Genomic DNA, 22,761 nt, shown 5'->3' with positions numbered 1-22,761 from the left:
CGGGGTGCAGGCAGAGACTGGATGGGTACTTGGGAGGATCCAATGGCCGGAGGGGGCGTGCACTGATGCCAGCCAAGAGGAGTGAAGAGGGATGGTAGGGCTTTGCAGGGTAACTGTCCAAACCTTCCTGCAGCCTGCAGCTCAGAGACTAGAGCTGGGACACAAGACCTGCTCCTTGGTTCTGAGTAGGGTGACCGGGTCTGCAGAAGGTAGCTCAGCTAGGGGCCAGAGAGAACCCTTTCTGCCCTCAGGCCATCTGCTCCCCCAGGGCTCTCCAGTCTCCAGAGGCCAAGGCCAGGCTCTCCCTACCACTCTGCCCATCTGGACACCATTCCCGGCATGGGGGTGGGGCAGGGCCATGGCCCCAACATTCACTGCCCCCGTCATCCCTGGAGGTACTGATGTCCAGCATGGAGGAGGACGTAGCCTCTGCAAAGTCCCGCCGGTCAGGGCTGGACCTGTTCCGTATGCTCGCGCTCCGCTGGAGAAGCTGCAGACTGTTGGTAGTGAGGTATGCCATCCTGAGCATCCCTCCCTGGGCTAAGGAGGGCGGGGTGTCCAGCAGGAAAACAGCCCCTGCAGGCCTCATGGGGTACATTTCTGGCCGGAACAGGCAGCTCCCCCAGGAGGCAAGAGCCTAGCAGGTAGGGGAGACAGAGTACATACAGATGTGACCGGGAGGCCAGCTTGTGCAGGAAGTCAGCTAGACGGCAGGGCTGGGCTCTGGTCCTGGGCAGGATGCCAGGGTCAGGCTGAAGCCCAGGGCAGAGGCAGAGCCAGGTCCTCAGAGCCAAGGGACCAGCAATAGCTGGAAAGGATCACTGCCGGTCAGCACTGGACTCACCCTGACAGCTGGACTCCGAGAGGGTGGCAGGGACCACGTGCTGGCCACACACATCCCACTCTGAGCCACCCCATGAGATAAGTTCATTTATACCCCACTTCACAGATGGGGAAAGAGAGGCTGGGAGAGGCAAGAAACTTGCCCAAGATGACAGAGCGGGCATTTGAACCCAGGCCGAGCTACCTCCTCGTCCTGCTCTCTGACCCTCCAGCCCCACATTGAGCGTGGACTCCCCGTCCCGCCCCAGGAGGCCCCATCTCCCAGGGGTACCTGGGACCAGGAAAAGGCTCCTTAAGACAAATTCAGTTTAAGTGACTTCCAGAAGAGTGGATGGAAAAGTGAGGGTCAGGTTTGATTGGGCCTTGATCTTGAAATAAAACTCAAAATTAGGAAAACATTTATTTTATGCTATATTTAAGCACATATGGGTTATAATGGCAAATATGTGCTACATCTCAGACAGAGAATGCATCAAATGCTTCTCTCTCTCTCTCTCTCTCTCTCTCTTTTATTTTTTTTGCTTAAGTTTTTTTTTTTCCTGATAAATTAGGAATGCCCAGGGCCACTGAATGTCCAGGGCCATTCTTTCAAAAACCATCAAGGCTTCCTCAATTCTCCCAGGGTCCACTCTGCACTCTTTGTTATTCAAATCACAGGCTGTGAAGCGGCCACCCTCGTGGGTTTTCTTATCTCTGTTAACCCAGTTGTTACTGGCTAAGGCTCTAGATACCTACGGGTCAGCTGCTTTCAGCTCCAGCCTGGCCCTTGTCAAGTCACTTTCACAAACTTCAGGAAGCGCTGCGTTTCTGCAGGAATCGCAGCTTTTCTCTACAGTTGTCGGCCTGGTGGTGCCAGGTGTCTCCTGAGGACAGCACTCAGGTGCCCCTGAAGGGGCGGGCTGGGAGGAGCGCCCAGGTGAAGCAGGGATGGGGACAGACTGGAAAAGTGGTGGAGAATAATTTCCCACCATGGCCACCTGTGGAGCCAGATTCAATCTCCAAGGTGTAGAAATTCAGCTACTGTAAGTTCAGCTACTCAGGAGCGTGTGTCATGGGGTCCCCTGGGAAGCAGACTTTGAGATGGAGGTCCATGAGCAGGCAGTTCACAGAGGGGGCTCTAGGGACCACCTCTCATGGAAGCAGAGAGGGGCCAGGGAGGGCAGGAAGCAGCAGGGTCAGGGAAGGAGTCGTGGTGATGCCGTCACAGCCAGGCCCCAGCCTGGGGACCTGGGAGCTGGGGTGGCCCTTCTGAGTCGTCTCTCTGGACCGTGTAGACCAGCCATGGGATGCTCTCCCCAGCTGGGGGGCAGAACTCCCAGGGCACTGAAGGGGGCAGGCCAGCATCCTCCACCGAGACCCCATTCTATTATAATCCCATGTTTCAAGACAAAGAAACGCGTCCAGAGAGGGCCAGGCAGAGACTTGCCCAGGTCCATGGCTAGTAGAGTGGGACCCAGATCATGGTTCCTGGCCACGACTGGGAACAGGAAACAAAGCCAGAGGGTGCTAGAGCCTGGCAAAGGGGCAGGTCAGCTTGACCCACTGCCCCATCTGCCCAGAGAGGGTCATGTTTTCCTGCTGGTTGGTGGAGAGGGAGCCTAAGAGGCAACGTCCAGCCCACCATGGCCAACACCCAAGGCTAACACCCAAGGCCCACACGTGGAATGGATGGGGCCACCGCCCTCCCCACCCTTTCCTGGGACAACCTGACCCAGGGGAGATGCATCCTGCACTCACCAGGCTGCCTGGGGGTCTGGGCTGGTGGTGCTCTCCTAAGTGCAGCCCCAGGGTAGGTGATGGTGCAAGGGTGTCCTCTCCTGCGTGGGGCAGGGACCTGACTTCTGGATTCGCCCCACAGCTTGTCCCTCACCCTCTCCTACTATGGGCTAGTCCTTCACCTGCAGAACCTGGGGAGCAGCATTCTTCTTCCTCCAGGTCCTCTTTGGAGCCGTGGACTTCCAGGCCCGGATCACCACCACGCTCCTGCTCAGGTGTTTTGGCCGCCACACGACCCTGGCCGGCTCCCTGGCTGTGGCTGGCCTCGCCATCCTGACCAACATGCTGGTCCCACAAGGTGCAGCCAGGGCAGCAGGAGGGAAGGCTGAGGGGCTGCCGGCCCAGGCACCTGCTGGCCTGTCCACTGCACCGCACCACCACCAGCCTCTTCCCCTCCCCCAGCCCCGAGGATGGGCAGGGGCCACTGCGCCCTGGCTCTGCCCAAGGCCATTACTGCCACAGCCCAACCAGCCCCCCACCCATTTTCCTGGGGAAACTGAGGCTCGGAGAGACGAAGCCAGGTGCCCGAGATCCCTCAGCAGCAAACGACAGAGCCAGGCCTGGACCAGACTTCAAGCCAGAGGCCAAGTCTGCAGTGGGAAGAAGGGTCCGGGAGGCTGAGAGGGGCTCCAAGTGAGGCAGGAGAGGCACCAGGCCGAGTGTGTGTGGTGTTTCCTCTTGTTAACTAAGCGAGAGGGGAGACTTCCCTGGCGCTCCAGTGGTTAGGACTCTGCACTTCCACTGCCGGGGACCCAGGTTTGATCCCTGGTTGGGGACCTAAGATTCCCACATGGCCAACAAAACAAGAAGCAAAAGGGGGCTTCCCTCATGGCTCAGTGGTTAAGAATCCGCCCACCAATGCAGGGGACACGGGTTCGAGCCCTCGTCCAGGAAGATCTCACATGCCGCGGAGCAACTAAGCCACGCGTCACAACTATTGAGCCACGCGCCACAACTACTGAAGCCCGCGTGCCTAGAGCCCGTGCTCCGCAACAAGAGAGGCCACCTGCATGCCGCAACTAGAGAAAGCCCGCACGTAGCAACGAAGACTCAACACAGCCAAAAAATAAGTAAATAAATAAATTTATATAAAAAAAATTAAAAACCTCATACTGCAGAAACTATAAAATGTGGGTGCATTAATGACAAAAAAAATCTGTATTAAAAAAAAAAAAAGAAGCAAGAGGCTGAGCACTGGGGCAGCTGGGATGGGCCCTGGCCTCACTCCCCTTTCTGACTGAGGCTGTGAGGCCCCAGAAACCCTCTCCGTGTCTCATTTTATTGCTCAAGGTGGGTGACTGGGGGAGGGGCAGGGACAGGTGTCCCACGGTGGCAGCAAAGCCAGGAGGGAGGCAAGGAAGGACCAGCAGCTGGGAGGGGTGGGGTGAGGATGGAAGACCAGTCGGGAGCCCAAACTCTGAGTGAGATGCGGCGCTCTGAGAAAAACTCCAAAGACAGCACTTGAGAGTTTATGACTCTTCCCAACTACGTGCGGGAAGGGAGGTGAGGCCCAGGCCCACCGCTGGCTTGTGACCTGCACCCTGGTTTCCCAGCTGAGGCTCCCTGTGGAAGCAGGGGCCCCACAGGCAGGCTGAGGGCTGGTGGGAAGGAGTGGTGGGAAGGCTTCTGGGTAGCTGGGCACCCCAGGGCCCCTGTTGTGGGCCTGGGCCTGGCATGACCCTCTCCTTCGAGGGAGGAAGCACCCTCAGGGCCCAAGGAGCCCTGGCACTGTCGCCCCTCGAGTGCCACCCGCAGCTGCCCCCAGGCTCACCCACCCGAGACCTGGCTGGGTTCTTGCCTTGCACCCCACCCCCAGCCCACCCACCAGGATGTCATCCTGCACTGCATCACCACCTGGCCTGGGGCAGCCTGGCACCGGGTCACACTGCCCGGGACCTGCTTTCAGCCCAAAGCAGCCTGTGGGAGAACCCAGTCACTCTGCTCCAGTCTCCTGGGGACCCTCCCGAGCAGAACCCACCCTCACCCCTTCCTCTGCCTAGATCTGCAGACCCTGCATGTGATCTTGGCTGTGCTGGGAAAGGGATGTTTTGGCATCAGCTTAACCTGCATCATGGTCTACAAGCCGGAATTCTTCCCAACTTCGCTGCGGTAGGCTGGGCTGCTGGCTGGGCCCAGGAGGGGCCGCCAGGCCTGGGGCGGGCGAGAAAGGGACACCCCTGCGAGGGCCCATGGTGGGGGTAGAGAGAGGGGCTGGGCACCCAGGGACACACAGCAGAGGGAGAGGGAGACCCAGCGCCGATATGGAACCGAGCAGACGCCCTGGAGTCCTTCCCCCAAAGGCACCTGCTCAGCCAGAGCCTTTGCAAACAGCCTCTCCCCAAGAGTCCAGGCTCGGAGGCAGCCCCACGGAGAGCCCTCAGAAGGCCTCTGGACTGGAAACTGCTTCGAGCCACACAGCTCTCTGCTCAGGTGAAATCTTATAAGAGCCCTGGTGAGGAGACCAAGAGCTCCTGGGGGTTGTGGGGACTCTGCTTGCTTCCCACTGTCCCCTCCCTGCCCCAAGGGAGCCCCAGGTCACCTCCTCGGAACCCAGTGGTCTAGAGTTAGACCACCCCTGCATTGGACAGTTGGGTAGACTGAAGCTTAGGGTGGCCAAGGATTTAGTTGAAGAGCAGGGCTGGACCCCAGCCCCCAGAGGCCTGGCCCAGCCTCACTCATGGTGCTCACTCACTCACTTGTCCACTCTTTCTTTTTTTTTTTTTTTTTGACACACATTTATTGAGTTTGTTGATACTTTATAGAAAGTCTGAAATGGGAGCTCTGTGGCCTTGCAGGAGCCCTGAGAAAAGCCTCCAAATTATCTGAGACCAGGGAGAATAGGGTGGGCCCTAGAGAGCTCCCATGAAGGACTCTGGATATTCCCAGGAGGCAGAAGCCCCTTTGGATGGGAAAATCTAGGTGAGCTCAATGGAGGAGGTGGGGTTAGAAGAGCCCTTGAGGAGGGCGACTCCAGCAGCCCAGCTTTCCCTCCTCTGGCCCAGCCAAGTAGCCCCTCTGAAGTGGCAGTTGTGACAAGGGTCCCAGCCCTCCTCTCTACCCACAGGATGACAGCAGAAGTCTTCCTGCATTCAGCAGGTCAGCGGGGGTCTGTAATGGACCCCCTGACCAGGATGACCTGCGAGGTCCTTCCCCTTCTGGCTCCCCCTCCTACGGTGTCATCCCCATCATTTCCAACCTCATTGTCCTCTTCCTCCTGGAGACCTGGGGCCTTCCACTCCCTGACACCATCCAGGACCTGGAGAGACAGTGAGTGACCCATGGCCACCCTGGGACTGATGTAGCTGCGTGGGGCTGCAGATATGGTGGCAGGTCCACCACAGCCCGGAGACAGGAGAGCCCAAGGGTCAGGAGATGTCCTGGGCAGAGAGGTCAGGAACAGGGCCTGGCTGGTCATCATGATGACGCCCACAGCTTGAGCTTGTTTAGTGCCCAGAGCATTCCCGACACCATGCTCAGGGCAACATGTTTCTGAAACCATTTAATCTTTACAACAACCCTGCTAGGAAGATACTATAGCTCTCCCTGTTTACAAGAGGCTCAGAGAGATGAAGTGACTTATTTGAGGCCTCACAGGTAGAAGGTGATTGTACCTTAGACAGGAAAATGTACTGGTCAAGAGCCCGGCTCTACAGCCAGACTGCCCAAGACTGAATCCCTGCCTACGCAGTCAAGTGTATTCCCTCTCTCATCAAACTGGCACAAGAAGAAAAAGAGATCCTCAACAGTTCTCCTTAAGGCTTCCTGCCAAGGAGCCCAGGCCCAGACAGATTATCAGGTGTCTTCCTTCGGGCCCTTCAGGAAAAAAACCATGCTATTCTCATGTATGTTCTTTGAGAGAATAAGGATGAAGGAATGTTCCTCAACTTTCTTTTATAGCCAGAATCACCTCTACGTTTCCACTTCTTCATTGGTAAAACAGGTGTTTTTAAAAAAAAACAGTGTAGCTCTGGGCTTCCCTGGTGGCGCAGTGGTTGAGAGTCCGCCTGCCGATGCAGGGGACGTGGGTTTGTGCCCCAGTCTGGGAAGATCCCACATGCCGCGGAGCGGCTGGGCCCGTGAGCCATGGCCACTGAGCCTGCGCGTCCGGAGCCTGTGCTCCGCAACGGGAGAGGCCACAGCAGTGAGAGGCCTGCGTACCGCAAAAACAAACAAACAAACAAACAAACAAAAAAACAGTGTAGCTCAAAGAGTTGTATTTGGGTTTAAGTGAGTAATTATATGCAGCACCAAGGACAGTGCCTGGCCCACAGCACGTGCTCCGTAAGTGTGGCTGCTGGGTCTCGGGTGAGGGGGTTCGTAGGCAGCCCTCCTTGCTAAACAAGAGCCAAGATCATGATAATAGTAATAATAACAGCGGGGGCTTAGTGAGCCCTTATTGTTTTAATACAGCATCTGATGTGATCCACGCAACAAGCCCACAAGGTGCTGTTCTGTCCAATTTCACTGTCAAGGAAATGGAGACACAGAGAGGTTATGCAAGTTGCCTAAAGACACCCAGCTAAGAGACAGGAAAGCTAAGACTTAATTTACTCTTTCACTTAATTCATTTTTGTTGTGTATCTACTACATTTCAGGCACTGTCCCATGCTTTGAGTAGCAGCCGTAAATAAAACCCTAATCTCATAGAGCTTACATTCCCATAAGACTTGACCCCCATTTCTGCCCTCCAAGCCCCAGAGCTGTAGCCATCACAGCGCACAACTGTTCTCCCTTTTCATTATTCTAGGAGGTCAGCCGCAGCCAGGGTGGTCATTACAGAAACCACCTGGTTCTAGAAATTCTGTCTGCGGGAGCCCCTTGGGCCAAATATCCCTCTGGTGGGAATTGCCTCTTCTGTGATCAGAGGGTGGAAGCAATTTGGGCAGCCTTGAGGGTTTGGCTTGTCTGAGCTGGCTGAGGCTGAAGGCCACACCACCATTCACTTCTGCTCCCCCTGCCCCGCCAGACTCTCCACCCACCTCAGCATCGCAGGACCCCCCGGCAGACAGACACGCCCAGCCTGGCTGCCCCCGGGTCCACTTCGTTAACACAGTGGTTCTCTCCCTTCCCTGCCAGGATTCGTCTTCACACCTTCACTCAGCCACCCACTTCTTCTCACTTCTCAGAACATGGCGCTGCAGGTTTCTCACCTGCCAGCTTCCAGAGTGGATCGTAGGGCAGGGTCCAGACAGACCTGAGTTCCAGTCTTTCCTCTGCCACTCACAGAGTCTTCATCAGTACAATGGGACTTATGGAATCTACCTCCCAGGGTGGGTGACAAGGCTAGCAGATCTTAGCACAGACCAGATTCCAACAAACAGAAGCTGCTACCAGAGCTGCCAGGAACAGGCAACCAGGTGTGCCTTGTCCCCGGGCACCAGTAGAGGAGGCACATGGAGCTGAAACCCAGCCCAGGCTGCACCAACTCAGCCACTTACCCTAAGAGGGGCTGGATTCATTCCAAGCAAGGGGTTGTTTTAATCACTTCCTGTTTACCCCCGTTGGTGAGGGAGGCCTCCTGCCCTGTGGTTATGTGGCTTTAGGGAAGGCCCAACCTAACACTGCACAGATAAGATGGACTGCAGTTTACTAATCACGTAAACTCACAGCCAAGGGAGGTCGACACTGTGTACCACGCAGGCTCACATGGGTTGCACTCAGGAGAAGAGAGAACCACCAAAGGCTGTGGGAGGTGGGCTTCGTGGTATCAAGAAGGTGGCAGGGGGACCCCTGGTTCCACAGGACCGTGTGATTGGCTTGCTTGAATCATTCCACAGGTTGGCAGGGACCCGACCCCCACCTCTCAGGAATGACAGGAACTGTGCTGTCCCCAACCCCCATGAGAATTGTTGTTGACTGGGGGACCTTACCCACAGGAGCTGAGTGGGGAAGGGGACCTGCAGATAAACCACAGAGACCCTCCCGGTTTCACCAGATGTCAAGGCAGCACAGAATATTAGGCCTTAATTTTAGGCCTGCTTCAGGGCCACCCTTCTGTGTGTCTATCTTGAGGGGTCACCTTTTCCTCATTCATGCAGACCCTCCCTATACAAGCAGCAGTCCAGGCTGTTAAAATGAGGGGATCATTGAGGCTGATCACCTATTTTAAAGGTAAGGAAACTAAAGCCCAGAGAGTTGAAGTGACATGCTCAGAGTCACACCGCCTAACCCTGCCTGACTCCCAGTCCAGGGCTCTTTCCCAAACACCCGGCTCCTCGCCCTCACCTGTACCCCTCCGTGTTCTGATATCTGCAACACTGTCACAAAGTTACACCCTTCCCTGGAGATACAGACCCTTTAGACAACTCCCCACTCTCCTTGGACAACTCAGAGAAACCTCAAACCCCAGTTCCCCATCCCATTTCCCCTCTTTCACACCTGATGCACATCAGACCAATCAAACCCAATTCAAATCAAATTCCCTGTCTGCTTAAAACCCTCTGGTGGCTCATGATAAAGATCATACTTCCCCCAGCAATGAGCCCCTATGGGTCCCCAGCCTTACTTCACATGTAATAAATTTAAAAGGATTTAAATCACACAATGTCTTTGGATTGTCATGGAATTAAATTAGAAATCAGTAACAGAGGCATATCTAGAAAACCTGTTCAAACTGAAAAACATACTTCTAAATAACCATGGGTCAAAAAAGAAATCACAAAGGAAATTAGAAAATATTTTGAGCTGGATGAAAAAAAATTAAATCACGTGTCAGAATTTATGGTGTGAAGATAAAGCAGTGATTAGAGGAAATTTTATATAGTTAAGGGCTCACATTAGAAAGGAAGAAAGTGAGAGGGCAGACAGCAGAAGCAAGAAGAACTACAATTCTGCAGCCTGTGGAAGGAAAACCACATTCACAGAAGACAAAATGAAAAGGCAGAGGACTTTGTACCACATGAAGGAACAAGATAAAACCCCAGAAAAACAACTAAATGAAGGAGAGATAGGCAACCTTCCAGAAAAAGAATTCAGAATAATGATAATGAAGATGATCCAGGACCTCGGAAAAAGAATGGAGGCCAAGATCGAGAAGATGCAAGACATGTTTAACAAAGACGTAGAAGAATTAAAGAACAAACACCTAGAAGAATTAAAGAACAAACAAACAAAGATAAACCATACAATAACTGAAATAAAAAATACATTAGAAGGAATCAATAGCAGAATACCTAAGGCAGAAGAACAGATAAGTGACCTGGAAGACAGAATGGTGGAATTCACTGCTGTGGAACAGAATAAAGGAAAAAGAATGATGAGAAATGAAGACGGCCTAAGAGACCTCTGGGACAACATTAAACACAACAACATTTGCATTATAGGGGTCCCAAAAGGAGAAGAGAGAGAGAAAGGACCTGAGAAAACATTTGAAGAGATTATAGTCGAAAATTCCCTAACATGGGAAAGGAAATAGCCACCCAAATCCAGGAAGTGCAGAGAGTCCCAGGCAGGATAAACTCAAGGAGAAAAATGCTGAGACACCTAGTAATCAAACTGACAAAAATTAAAGACAAAGAAAAATTATTGAAAGCAACAAGGGGAAAATGCCAAATAACATACAAGGGAACTCCCATAAGTTTAACAGCTGATTTCTCAGCAGACACTCTACAAGGCAGAAGGGAGTGGCATGATATACTTAAAGTGATGAAAGGTAAGAAGCTACAACCAAGATTACTCTACCCAGCAAGGATCTCATTCAGATTCGACAGAGAAATCAAAGTCTTTACAGACAAGCAAAAGCTAAGAGAATTCAGCACCACCAAACCAGCTCTACAAGAAATGCTAAAGGAACTTCTCTAAGTGGGAAACACAAGAGAAGAAAAGGACCTACAAAAACAAACCCATAACAATTAAGAAAATGGTCATAGGAACATACATATGGATAATTACCTTAAACATGAATGGATTAAATGCTCCAACCAAAAGACACAGGCTCACTGAATGGATACCAAAAAAAGACCCATATATATGCTGTCTACAAGAGACCCACCTCATACCTAGGGACACATACAGACTGAAAGTGAGGGGATGGAAAAAGGTTTTCCATGCAAATGAAAATCAAAAGAAAGCTGGAGTAGCAATACTCATATCAGATAAAATAGACTTTAAAATAAAGAATGTTACAAGAGACAATGAAGGACACTACATAATGATCAAGGGATCAATCCAAGAAGAAGATATAACAATTGTAAATATTTATGCACCCAACATAGGATCGCCTCAATACATATGGCAACTGCTAACAGCTATAAAAGAGGAAATCAACAGTAACACAATAATAGTGGGGGACTTTAACACCTCACTTACACCTGTGGACAAATCATCCAGACAGAAAATTAATAAGAAAATACAAGCTTTAAATGACACAATAGACCAGATAGATTTAATTGATATTTATAGGACAGTCCATCCCAAAACAGCAGATTACACTTTCTTCTCAAGTGCACATGGAACATTCTTCAGGATAGATCACATCTTGGGTCACAAATCATGCCTTGGTAAATTTAAGAAAATTGAAATCACATCAAGCATCTTTTCCAGCCACAATGCTATGAGATTAGAAATCAATTACAGGGAAAAAAACGTAAAAAACACAAACACATGGAGGCTAAACAATACAATACTAAATAACCAGAGATCACTGAAGCAATCAAAGAAGAAATCAAAAAATACCTAGAGACAAATGACAATGAAAACACTATGATCCAAAACCTATAGGATGCAGCAAAAGCAGTTCTAAGAGGGAATTTTATAGCAATACAAGCCTACCTCAAGAAACAAGAAAAATCTCAAATAAGCAATCTAACCTTACACCTAAAGGAACTACAGAAAGAAGAACAAACAAAACCCAAAGTTAGGGCTTCCCTGGTGGCGCAGTGGTTGAGAATCTGCCTGCCAATGCAGGGGACACGGGTTCAAGCCCTGGTCTGGGAAGATCCCACATGCCGTGGAGCAACTGGGCCCGTGAGCTACAATTACTGAGCCTGCGCGTCTGGAGCCTGTGCTCCACAAGAAGAGAGGCCGCGATAGTGAGAGGCCCGTGCACTGCGATGAAGAATGGCCCTGCTTGCCACAACTAGAGAAAGCCCTCGCACAGAAACGAAGACCCAACACAGCCATAAATAAATAAATAAATAAAAATAATTTTTTTAAAAAAAGAACTGAATTTGTTAAAAAAAAAAAAAAAACCCAAAGTTAGCAGAAGCAAAAAAATCATAAAGATCAGAGTGGAAATAAATGAAATAGAAACAAAGAAAACAGTAGCAAAGATCAATAAAACTAAAAGCTGGTTCTTTGAGAAGATAAACAAAATTGATAAACCTTTAGCCAGACTCATCAAGAAAAAGAGGGAGAGGACCCAAATCAATAAAATTAGAAGTGAAAAAGGAGAAGTTACAACAGAAATACAAAGTATCATAAGAGACTCCTACAAGCAACTCTATGCCAATAAAATGGACAACCTGGAAGAAATGGGCAAATTCTTAGAAAGGTATAACCTTCCAAGACTGAATCAAGAAGAAATAGAAAATATGAACAGACCAATCACAAGTAATGAAATTGAAACTGTGATTAAAAATCTTCCAACAAATAAAAGTTCAGGACCAGATGGCTTCACAGGTGAATTCTATCAAACATTTAGAGAAGAGCTAACACACATCCTTCTCAAACTCTTCCAAAAATTTGCAGAGGAAGGAACACTCCCAAACTCATTCTATGAGGCCACCATCACCCTGATACCAAAACCAGACAAAGATACTACAAAAAAAGAAAATTACAGACCAGTATCATGATGAATATAGATGCAAAAATCCTCAACAAAATACTATCAAACAGAATCCAACAACACATTAAAAGGATCATACACCATGATCAAGTGGGATTTATCCCAGGGATGCAAGGATTCTTCAATATATGCAAATCAATCAATGTGATACACCATATTAAAAAACTGAAGAATAAAAACCATATGATCTCTCAATAGATGCAGAAAAAGCTTTTGACAAAATTCAACGCCCATTTATTATAAAAACTCTCCAGAAAGTGGCCATAAAGGGAACCTACCTCAACATAATAGAGGCCCTATACAACAAACCCACAGCAAACATCATTCTCAATGGTGAAAAACTGAAAGCATTTCCTCTAAGATCAGGAACAAGACAAGGATGTCCACTCTAGCCACTATTGTTCAACATAGTTTTGGTCGTCCTAGCCACAGCAATCAGAGAAGAAAAAGGAATAAAAAGAATACAAATTGGAAAAGAAGAAGTAAAACTCTCACTGTTTGCAGATGACATGATACTATACATAGAGAATCCTAAAGATGCCACCAGAAAGCTACTAGAACTAATCAATGAATTTGGTAAAGTTGCAGGATATAAAATTAATGCACAGAAATCTCTTGCATTCCTATATATTAACAATGAAAGATCAAAAAGAGAAATTAAGGAAACAATCCCATCCACCTTTGCAACAATAAGAATAAAATACCTAGGAATAAACCTACCTAAGGAGGTAAAAGACCTATACTCAGAAAACTATAAGACACTGATGAAAGAAATCAAAGATGATACAGATGGAGAGATATACCATGTTCTTGGATTGGAAGAATCAACATTGTGAAAATGACTGTACACCCAAAGCAATCTACAGATTCAATGCAATCCCTATCAAATTACCAGTGGCATTTTTTACAGAACTAGAGCAAAAAATTTTTAAATTTGTATGGAGACACAAAAGACCCCGAATAGCTAAAGCAGTCTTGAGGGGAAAAAAACAGAGCTGGAGGAATCAGATTCCCTGACTTCAGACTATACTGCAAAGCTACAGTAATCAAGACAATATGGTACTGGCACAAAAACAGAAATATAGATCAATGGAACAGGAGAGAAAGCCCAGAGATAAACCCACACACATATGGTCAACTAATCTATGACAAAGGAGTCAAGGATATACAATGGAGAAAAGACAGTCTCTTCAATAAGTGGTGCTGGGAAAACTGGACAGCTACATGTAAAAGAATGAAATTAGAACACTCCCCAACACCATATACAAAAATAAACTCAAAATGGATTAGAGACCTAAATGTAAGACCAGACACTATAAAACTCTTAGAGGAAAACATAGGAAGAATACTCTTTGACATAAATCACAGCATGATCTTTTTTGATCCACCTCCTAGTGTAATGGAAATAAAAACAAAAATAAACAAGTCAGACCTAATGAAACTTCAAAGCTTTTGAAAGCAAAGGAAACTACAAACAAGACGAAAAGACAACCCTCAGAATGGGAGAAAATATTTGCAAATGAATCAACTGACAAAGGATTAATCTCCAAAATATATAAATAGCTTATGCAGCTCAATATTAAAAAAAAAAAAACCAATCCAAAAATGGGCAGAAGCCCTAAATAGACATTTCTCCAAAGAAGACTTACAGATGGCCAAGAAGCACATGAAAAGCTGCTCAACATCACTAATTATTAGAGAAATGCAAATCAAAACTACAGTGAGGTATCACCTCACACCAGTTAGAATGGGCATCATCAGAAAATCTACAAACAACAAATGCTGGAGAGGGTGTGGAGAAAAGGGAACCCTCTTGCACTGTTGGTGAGAATGGAAATTGATACAGCCACTATGGAGAACAGTATGGAGGTTCCTTAAAAAACTAAAAATAGAATTACCATATGATCCAGCAATCCCAGTACTGGGCATATACCCAGAGAAAACCATAGTTCAAAAAGACGCATACACCCCAATGTTCATTGAAGCACTATTTACAATAGCCAGGTCATGGAAGCAACCTAAATGCCCGTGGACAGACGTATGGATAAAGAAGATGTGGTACATGTATACAATGGAATATTACTCAGCCATAAAAAGGAACGAAATTGGGTCATTTGTAGAGACGTGGATGGATCTAGAGACTGTCATACAGAGTGAAGTAAGTCAGAAAGAGAAAAACAAATATCGTATATTAACACATATATGTGGAACCTAGAAAAGTGATACAGGTGAACCGGTTTACAAGGCAGAAATAGAGACACAGATGTAGAGAACAAAGGTATGGACACCAAGGGGGTAAAGTGGCGGGGTGGGGGGCGTGTGGGGTGGGATGAACTGGGAGATTGGGATTGACTTATATACACTAATATGTATAAAATAGATAAATAATAAGAACCTGCTGTATAAAAATAAAATAAAATTCAAAAAAATGATTGTAAATAAAAAGAAAGCAAGAAAGTCTCAGGACTTTCCTGGTGGTGCAGTGGTTAAGAATCCACCTGCCAATGCAGGGCACACGGGTTCAAGCCCCGGTCCAGGAAGATCCCACATGCCGTGGAGCAACTAAGCCCATGTGCCACAACTACTAAGCCTGCACTCTAGAGCCCGTGCTCCGCAACAAGAGAAGCCACCACAATGAGAAGACCGTGCACTGCAACGAAGAGTAGCCCCTGCTCGCCGCAACTAGAGAAAGCCCACATGCAGCAACAAAGACCCAATACAGCCAAAAATAAAATAAAATTTTAAAATTAATTAATTAATTAAAAAAGAAAAGAGGAACAGAGTTGGACAACTTGTGTTTGATATAATAGAATCAAGAATTCAGATAGAGCCATGCATAAATGATTAATTGATTCTCAGCCAAGGTGTCAAATGAATTAAACTGGGAAAGGATAATCTTTTATGGCAAATGATGCTGGAACAGTTGGATAGCCATAGAAAAGAAGAGAAAAGAAAAAAGAAAAGAAAAGGAAAGAAGAAAAGAAAAGGAGAGAGAAAGAGGGAGGGGCAGGAAAGAAAGAGAGAGAAAGGAAGAAAGGAGGGAGGAAGGGAGAAAAGAAGGAAGGAAGGAAGAGAGGGAGGGAGGGAGGAAGGAAAGAAAGAAAGGAGGGGAGAAGAAACTCAACCCTACTTCACACCGTATGCAAAAATGAACTTTAACTTTTTATTTATTTATTTATTTATTTATTTATTTATTTATTTATTGGCTGCATTGGGTCTTTGTTGCTGTGCACGGGTTTCTCTAGTCGCGGCGAGCAGGGGCTACTCTTCGTTGTGGTGCATGGGCTTCTCATTGCGGTGGCTTCTCTTGTTGTGGAGCACAGGCTCTAGACATGTGGGCTTCAGTAGTCGTGGCTCATGGGCTCTAGAGTGCAGGCTCAGTAGTTGTGGCGCATGGGCTTAATTGTCCCGCGGCACGTGGAATCTTCATGGACCAGGGCTCAAACCCGTGTCCCCTGCATTGGCAGGCAGCTTCTTAAGCACTGCACCACCAGGGAAGTCCCCCCAAATTAACTTTAAATGTATCATAGACCTAAACATAAGAGTTAAAATTATAGCACTTTTAGAAGTTTAGAAAACTGGAGAAAATCTTAGCCACCTTGGGCTGGGCAAAGATATCTCAAAGATATCTTCAACAGAACACCAAAAATGAGCTATAGAAGAAAAAAATGATATATTGGATTTCATAAAACAAAACTTCTGCTTTCCAAAGAGACTGTAAAGAGACTGTAACAAAAATAAAATGGCAAGCCACAAACTTCGGAGAAGACATTTGAAAAATCTATATTTGACAAAGGACTTCTATCTAGAAAAGATAGAGACCACTTACAACTCAACAATAAAAAAAGTTCATCCGATTTTAAAACAGGGCAAAAGGTTTGAACAGATGCTTCACCAAAGAGGAGCTAGGGAAGACAAATAAGCGAACGAAAAGATGCTCTACACCGTTAGGGAGATGCAAATTAAAACCACCACACACCCAAGAAGGGCAAAAATTTAAAAGACCAAGTGTTGGTGAGAATGGAGAACAGCGTGGCAGTTTCTTAGAAACTTACACCTATGCCAGCCGTATGACACAGACACTCCACTGTTTTTATTTACCAACAGCAGTGGGAGAATTTGCCCACTCGAAGACATGCGCTTGAGTGTCCACAGCAGCTTTATTTGCAACTGCCAAAATCTGGAAACAACCCAAATGTCAGTCAACAGATGAACAGGTAACAAATTTTGCTATATCTATACAATGACATACAAATTACATAAAACATGTACTTTTATAACATGTTAGAAAACAACGCAAACTAATCTTTAGGGACAGAAAGCAGATTAGCGGTTGTCCAAGACAGGTGGAGGGGAGGGAAGGAGGGATTTCCAAGGTGCAACAGGGAATCTTTGGGGTGATGGATACATTCATTACCTTGATTATGGAGGTGGTTTCACAGGTGCATGGATATGTCAAAAAGCATTAAATTGCACACATTTTTTTGTAAACTTAAATAAGTACTGTCAATTATCCTCAAGAAAACTGTAATTAAATTTAAAAATTATAATCAAACAAACACTCATGTATTTAAGAAATACGGCCTTGCAAGTACTCAGCAGCCCCCTGGGTGGCCCCCCGACCTGTGACCCAAGGTAACCGCTGGCCTACATTCTCGTGTTTTCCTCATAAATGTGCCACCTACTCACACATTCCTCAACGGCATGCTGTTTGTTGACAACAGCATGGAATCCTGTAGTCTTCAACCACTTCTTTCAACAACAGTGTTAACGTGTTTGAGATACAACCTCGTCGATGATTGATCGTGGCTGTGGTTTTCTCCTTTTCTCCCCTTTATTCATTTATTAAGCTTGAAAGCAAACCTCAGGCAGCAGCAAATCTGCAGGGGGACAGCTCCCAGCTCAACTGAGGCCACAGGTGCTTGGCAGGAGGCCGGTGTAGCCCAGGGGCACGAGTATGGGGGACAGAGTGGGCTCTGGGGTCATGCAGGTAGCAGGGCATTTTACCGAGACGGGTGACGTGTTTTCCCCTAGGGGAGAGTGAGGGTTGTGAACTCACACATCTGGGGAGACCAGGCAGGTGGAGAGCCCAAGGGGGGTGGGGGCCGTGACTACCCAGACCCAACCACTGTCGCCCTGGAGCTTGTGAGCCCAGGGGTGTCAATCAGTCAGAGGACACAATTTTTATGTGAAATCTCCAAAATGTTCGACGTTGGCTCAATTGTTGAAAACACAGCATTTGGGCCAGAGGTGTCTGGAGATGACAAGCCACTCTCCTCTTCCAGCCTCACCAGCCTGGATGCTCAGCTCCATTCCCATCGGGCATGAGGCTCCTCCCTCCTCCGTGAGGTCATCCTGACCGTCAGCTGGGGGCCCCGCCCACCCCTCCCTGTTGCCTCCACGCCCTCTTGGTTTCCTCCATCACCCTTAGAATCTGTCTTCACGAAATTAGTGGTTGGGGAGCCAGTAGAGATGTGGCACCCTCCCTCCACCCTGCAGGCTGGAATGCTTCTGTCTTGTTCTCACCACATGCCCAGAGCTTTGCTCCAGGGCCCAACTCAAGGTACCCAATAATTGTTCGTTGGGTGAATGAATGATGAATGAATGAATGAATGAATGGGAGAGAAGAGAGTGAGGAGGCTGAAGAGAGCGGCCCGTTGTTCAGTGGGGTTTCCATTCCGTTTGCCTCCACCTGCCGAAAGCCTGACCCTTCCTGGGGTCCATGGGGACAGCCCCGAGCACCCCCCAAGTTAGGGTGTGGGCCCACCACCTATCCATAAACACCCCCTTTCCCACCCCCTCCTCCTGGCACAGACGTCAGAACTCGCTACCCGCCCACGCCCCTCCCTCCCATGGCATCATCGTGTTCTCTGGGCCCTCACTGGGTCCACCAAAGCCCTCTCCTGGGACATTTCTAAGGAAAATGGAGAAAGAAAATCAGCCCTCTTTGGGGGTGGAGCAGCGAGAATTGACATCCTGGGGTGATGGCTGCCACGCTTTCCCGTGTGTGGAGGAAACAGATCTGCAGCAAGAGAGAGGTGGAAACAAGGGACAGAGGAGGGACGCAGCCCCCAGGCCCCCAGTGCAACTCTCCCCTGGTCTCATGCGGGCTGGGGACAGTGTTGGTCCCAACCCAAAGCCTGGTGATGCTGCGCTGGGGTCCTGGGCCTGGCACAGAGGGTGGGGGCAAGGCACCCACAGGAGCCATGCGTGTCCCTTCAGGCTCAGTGGGTGGCAGGGGCCCTGCTGAGGCTGTGGGCCCAGCTGGGTCCCCGGGGAGGTGCTAATGGAGCACCAGTTACACATGAGGCATGTTTAGTCCTCAGAGCTGAGAACTGACTTCTCAGGGGTACGGCTGTCTTGGCTTGGGAAACTCCCTTGGCTAGGTCAGGTGGGCCAAGGTGAGACCCTGAGGACACCAGTTTTTGCAGGAGAAACAGCAGCAAAAGAGAAGACAGAATGATCCTGGGGCAGGAGAAAACTGCTGAGAGAGGGTGAGGCGGAGGCTGCCCAGTGAACCCAGAGGCAAGGGCATCCAGCAAGCAAGGCTGTCCAGTTCCACCCGGGCATGTTCTCATGGCTGCAGGAAAACATGCCCTCTGTCTCCTTAAGCCTCTAGGATTTAGGCAAATGGTGCATATGTGTGTGGGCGCGTGTGTGTGTTTGTGTAAATAAAGGCTGGGGCTGACATTCAGTTTCCAAGGTACAGACCCATCCAGGATAGAACCATAGGAAATCATAAGCCCGTGGTAGACAGCGACAACAGCAGGACAGGAAGTAACCAGGAGCCTGGAAGTCCCACCTTCACCCTCCCCGCAAAACCCTCCTTCATTTTGTTCAAATAGCACAGATGGGGAGAGAGCCCAAAGGTCCAGTCCCCCTGACATCTGCATTGCAGATGTTCTTCCTCGAAAAATAAGAGTTCTTCATTAAAACTGGCAAGCAACATTAGTTATATGTGAAAAGATGAATCACATTTTGACTTAGATTTACGCCAGCCTCACTCCATGGTGTACAGTTTAGTGCTTGTCCTTCAAACAACATCTATCCCTGCCTGACCTGACCCTGGACCGAACCCCACTCCCTATGAGCCCTTCTCAAGTTGGTCTCTGGGGTTCCCTATGTGTCTCCCACAGTCCTCATGGTCAAAAAAAATGATGATGAGGAGGAGGATGACATTAATAACAGGCGTTCACTGCTCATCAGGGACTGTTATAAGTGATCTACATAAACTTATTTAGTCCTCACAGAGCTTTATGAGATCAGAACTATTATCATCCCCATTTTACAGAGGAGAAAACTGAGGCTTAATGCCTTTTCTAAGGCCAGGCCGTGCGTGTCTCATCCACAGAAGCAGAAAATAAAGCTTCTGACTGCACGGTGTGTTTGCACATTGACGGCCAAATCCTGCCACTGTGTTTTACAGTGAAATGAGAGGGATTTTGCCAAATCCATGTCACGCTTTCACTTACACTCCCCGCAGCTTTTCCTTGCATCCACCTAAAATGACTCTTCTTAACAATAGGCTACAGGGCTTCCCTGGTGGCGCAGTGGTTAAGAATACGCCTGCCAATGCAGGGGACACAGGTTCGAGCCCTCATCCAAGAAGATCCCACGTGCCGCGGAGCAGCTAAGCCCGGGCACCACAACTACTGAGGTCCACGCGTCACAACTACTGAAGCCCGCGCACCTAGAGCCTGTGCTCTGCAACAAGAGAAGCCACCGCAATGAGAAGCCTGCGCACCACAAGGAAGAGTAACCCCCACTCGCCGCAACTAGAGAAAGTCCGTGCACAGCAACGAAGACCCAACACAACAAAAATAAATAAAATAAAATAAATAAATTTATAAAACAGTGGTCCCCAAACTTAAAAAAAAAAAAATAGGCTGCAACTCACAAAATCAAAGAGACAGCGCTCTGCTAGAGGACCAGGCGTTCCTAAGAATGCAGCTAAACCAGCATATGACTTACTCAGCAAAGATGTTGAAATCCTAAAGGCCGAGAACCAGGGGGGCCAGCAGGGGTGGTCCGGACCCCTGGAACAGGGGCCCCGTGGCATGGGTTCCAGGGAAATCGTGCAAGGGCTGGGGGAGCCAGCCGTTTACATCCAGCCTTGTTAAAATGTGCCAGCTGGTCGCTGCCAGCTGTGGTCAAGACCCTGCGCAGAGTGGGGCAAAGTTCATCCTGTTTGAGCAGCTCGCATTCTGACGAGGCTTATTCCGACTGGCTGGTTAACATCTCCCCATTGCATTTTAACATGAAATATCTTTTTGACGCAGCAAGGAGAGCGAAGTCCCTTTGGTGAAGGCAGGCTAAGCTTGCAGGAGCCGCCAGGCACATGAAAGGGAAGGAGCCGGAGCCACGGCTGCCCAAAGCTCTCCTTGACCTACTTAGAGCTGATCTGTTCCATGGGCCAGAGGAACCCTGGGATGGGGGAGGGGGGAAGGGAAGGGGGAGGGCAGGGGAGGGGGAGGGGTGGCTCCTGGGAGGGCGAAACAAACGGCGGCTGTGACCAGGGCTGTGTCCAATTAAAGCCATGCTATACTCACCCCCAAGCTTTGGCCACCTGCCCGAGATGCTGCTGAGCCAGCGGCCCGTGGCACCCTCTCCACCACTGTGCAGCCTCCACGTGGGTGGTAGGTGCACACAGGTGGCCCAGTCTCGCCTGCTCCCAGGGGTCAGCAGCCTCGAAGCCAGAGGAAAATGCATTTCAATGCAGCCAGTGCCTGTGACTGCTCTGGAGAGATGCCTGGGGCAGGAAGCAGGGATTCTCTTGATGAGTGCCCACTGGATACCAGGCAGGTGCCACACACGGTGCCCCAGAGGTGGGAACGGGTGACTCTGGAAGTTAGCTTGGAGGGAAGGCTACTTTTCTGTCTGGTAAAACCTTTTATTGGGCCTTTTGGCTACAGAACGGTAAAGCTAGAGTCTGGTCCAGAAGCAGAAGAGGTCAAGCTGGCAGCATCAGGAAGTAAATGGATCTCTTCCCCGGCCCCTGAAGGGCTATGAGAGGGATTGATTTGGGGCTCCCTCTAAGGAGGTTCTGAGCTAGGGGAAGGGGGCCCTTGGGCTCAAGGAAGAGAGGATGTGAGGGAAGGAGCTGCTGATCTGACGGAGCAGGAGCCCAGGGAGAGGGCAAGGATGCTGAGGCAAGGATGCTACCTGGTGTCCTCCTTTGCTACCCGAAAACCTTCAGCCAATCTCAGGAGTTAAAAACATAAACACTGGAGCTGGACTGACCTGGACTGGAGTCCTGATTCTGCCACAGAGTAGCTGTATGACCCAGACTCAGCTCTGCGAGCCTCAGTTTTCACATCTGTAAAAATGGGTATAAGGGGCTTCCCTGGTGGCGCAGTGGTTGAGAGTCCGCCTGCTGATGCAGGGGACACGGGTTCGTGGCCTGGTCTGGGAAGATCCCACATGCCGCGGAGCGGCTGGGCCCGTGAGCCATGGCCGCTGAGCCTACGCATCCGGAGCCTGTGCTCCGCAACGGGAGAGGCCACAGCAGTGAGAGGCTTGCGTACCGAAAAAAAAAAAAAAAGGTATAAGAATCATATATCTAATTAAAAGGGTTGTCAGAAGGATTAAATGAGTTATTACAGGAAGAGGACTTAGAATTATGCCCAACACATATAAAGACTGAATATATCACTTATATGTGGAATCTAAAAAAGGAAGACTTAGAGAAACAGAATAGAATGGCGGTTACCAGGGGCTGGGGGCATAGGGGAAATGGAAGATGTTGGTTAAAGGGTACAAACTTCCAGTTATAAGATTAACAAGTTTGGGCTTCCCTGGTGGAGCAGTGGTTGAGAGTCCGCCTGCCGATGTAGGGGACACGGGTTCGTGCCTCAGTCTGGGAAGATCCCACATGCCGCGGAACGGCTGGGCCTGTGAGCCACGGCCGCTGAGCCTGCACGTCCGGAGCCTGTGCTCCGCAATGGAAGAGGCCACAACAGTGAGAGGCCCGCGTACCGCAAAAAAAAAAAAAAAAAAAAAAAAAAAAGATTAACAAGTTTGGGGATCTAACATACAGCATGGTGATTATAGCTAATAATACCGTATCATATGCTTGAATGTTACTAAGAGAGTAGATCTTACACGTTCTCACCACAGAAAGGCATGGTAACTATGTGACGGGTTGGAGGCGGCAGCTAATATATGGTGGTCCTCATTTTGCAATCCATAACAGTATCGGATCAACTCATTGTACGCCTTAAACTTACACACTGTTACTTGTCAATTGCATTGCAATAAAGCTTTAAGGAGACCGTTCGGTATCATCCTCGTCATCGTCATCTTCCTCACCACCATCAGCATCGTCAGCATCACCGGCATCACCTTCATGAAGCCTTGAG

At 48.9% G+C, this 22,761-nt stretch overlaps 1 protein-coding gene across 1 annotated transcript in view; it reads left to right on the top strand.

Moving 5' to 3' along the window:
* The window catches only part of SLC22A11 (solute carrier family 22 member 11), a gene marked incomplete at both ends in the record, with an annotated part of 31,583 nt that extends 8,823 nt beyond the window's left edge, over nt 1–22,760 (top strand). The window contains 7 exon segments of the mRNA XM_082629323.1: nt 396–511; nt 2,702–2,765; nt 2,767–2,917; nt 4,620–4,728; nt 4,920–5,049; nt 5,684–5,886; nt 22,670–22,760. Of these exon segments, the coding sequence (XP_082485449.1) occupies nt 396–511; nt 2,702–2,765; nt 2,767–2,917; nt 4,620–4,728; nt 4,920–5,049; nt 5,684–5,886; nt 22,670–22,760 (864 nt within the window).
* Nucleotide 22,761: the final 1 nt, after the last annotated feature.

The sequence above is a fragment of the Mesoplodon mirus genome, assembly GCF_964341445.2.
Source record: "Mesoplodon mirus genome assembly, chromosome: 7".
NCBI lineage: Eukaryota > Metazoa > Chordata > Mammalia > Artiodactyla > Ziphiidae > Mesoplodon > Mesoplodon mirus.
This window is presented reverse-complemented; position numbering and strand designations above follow the sequence as displayed.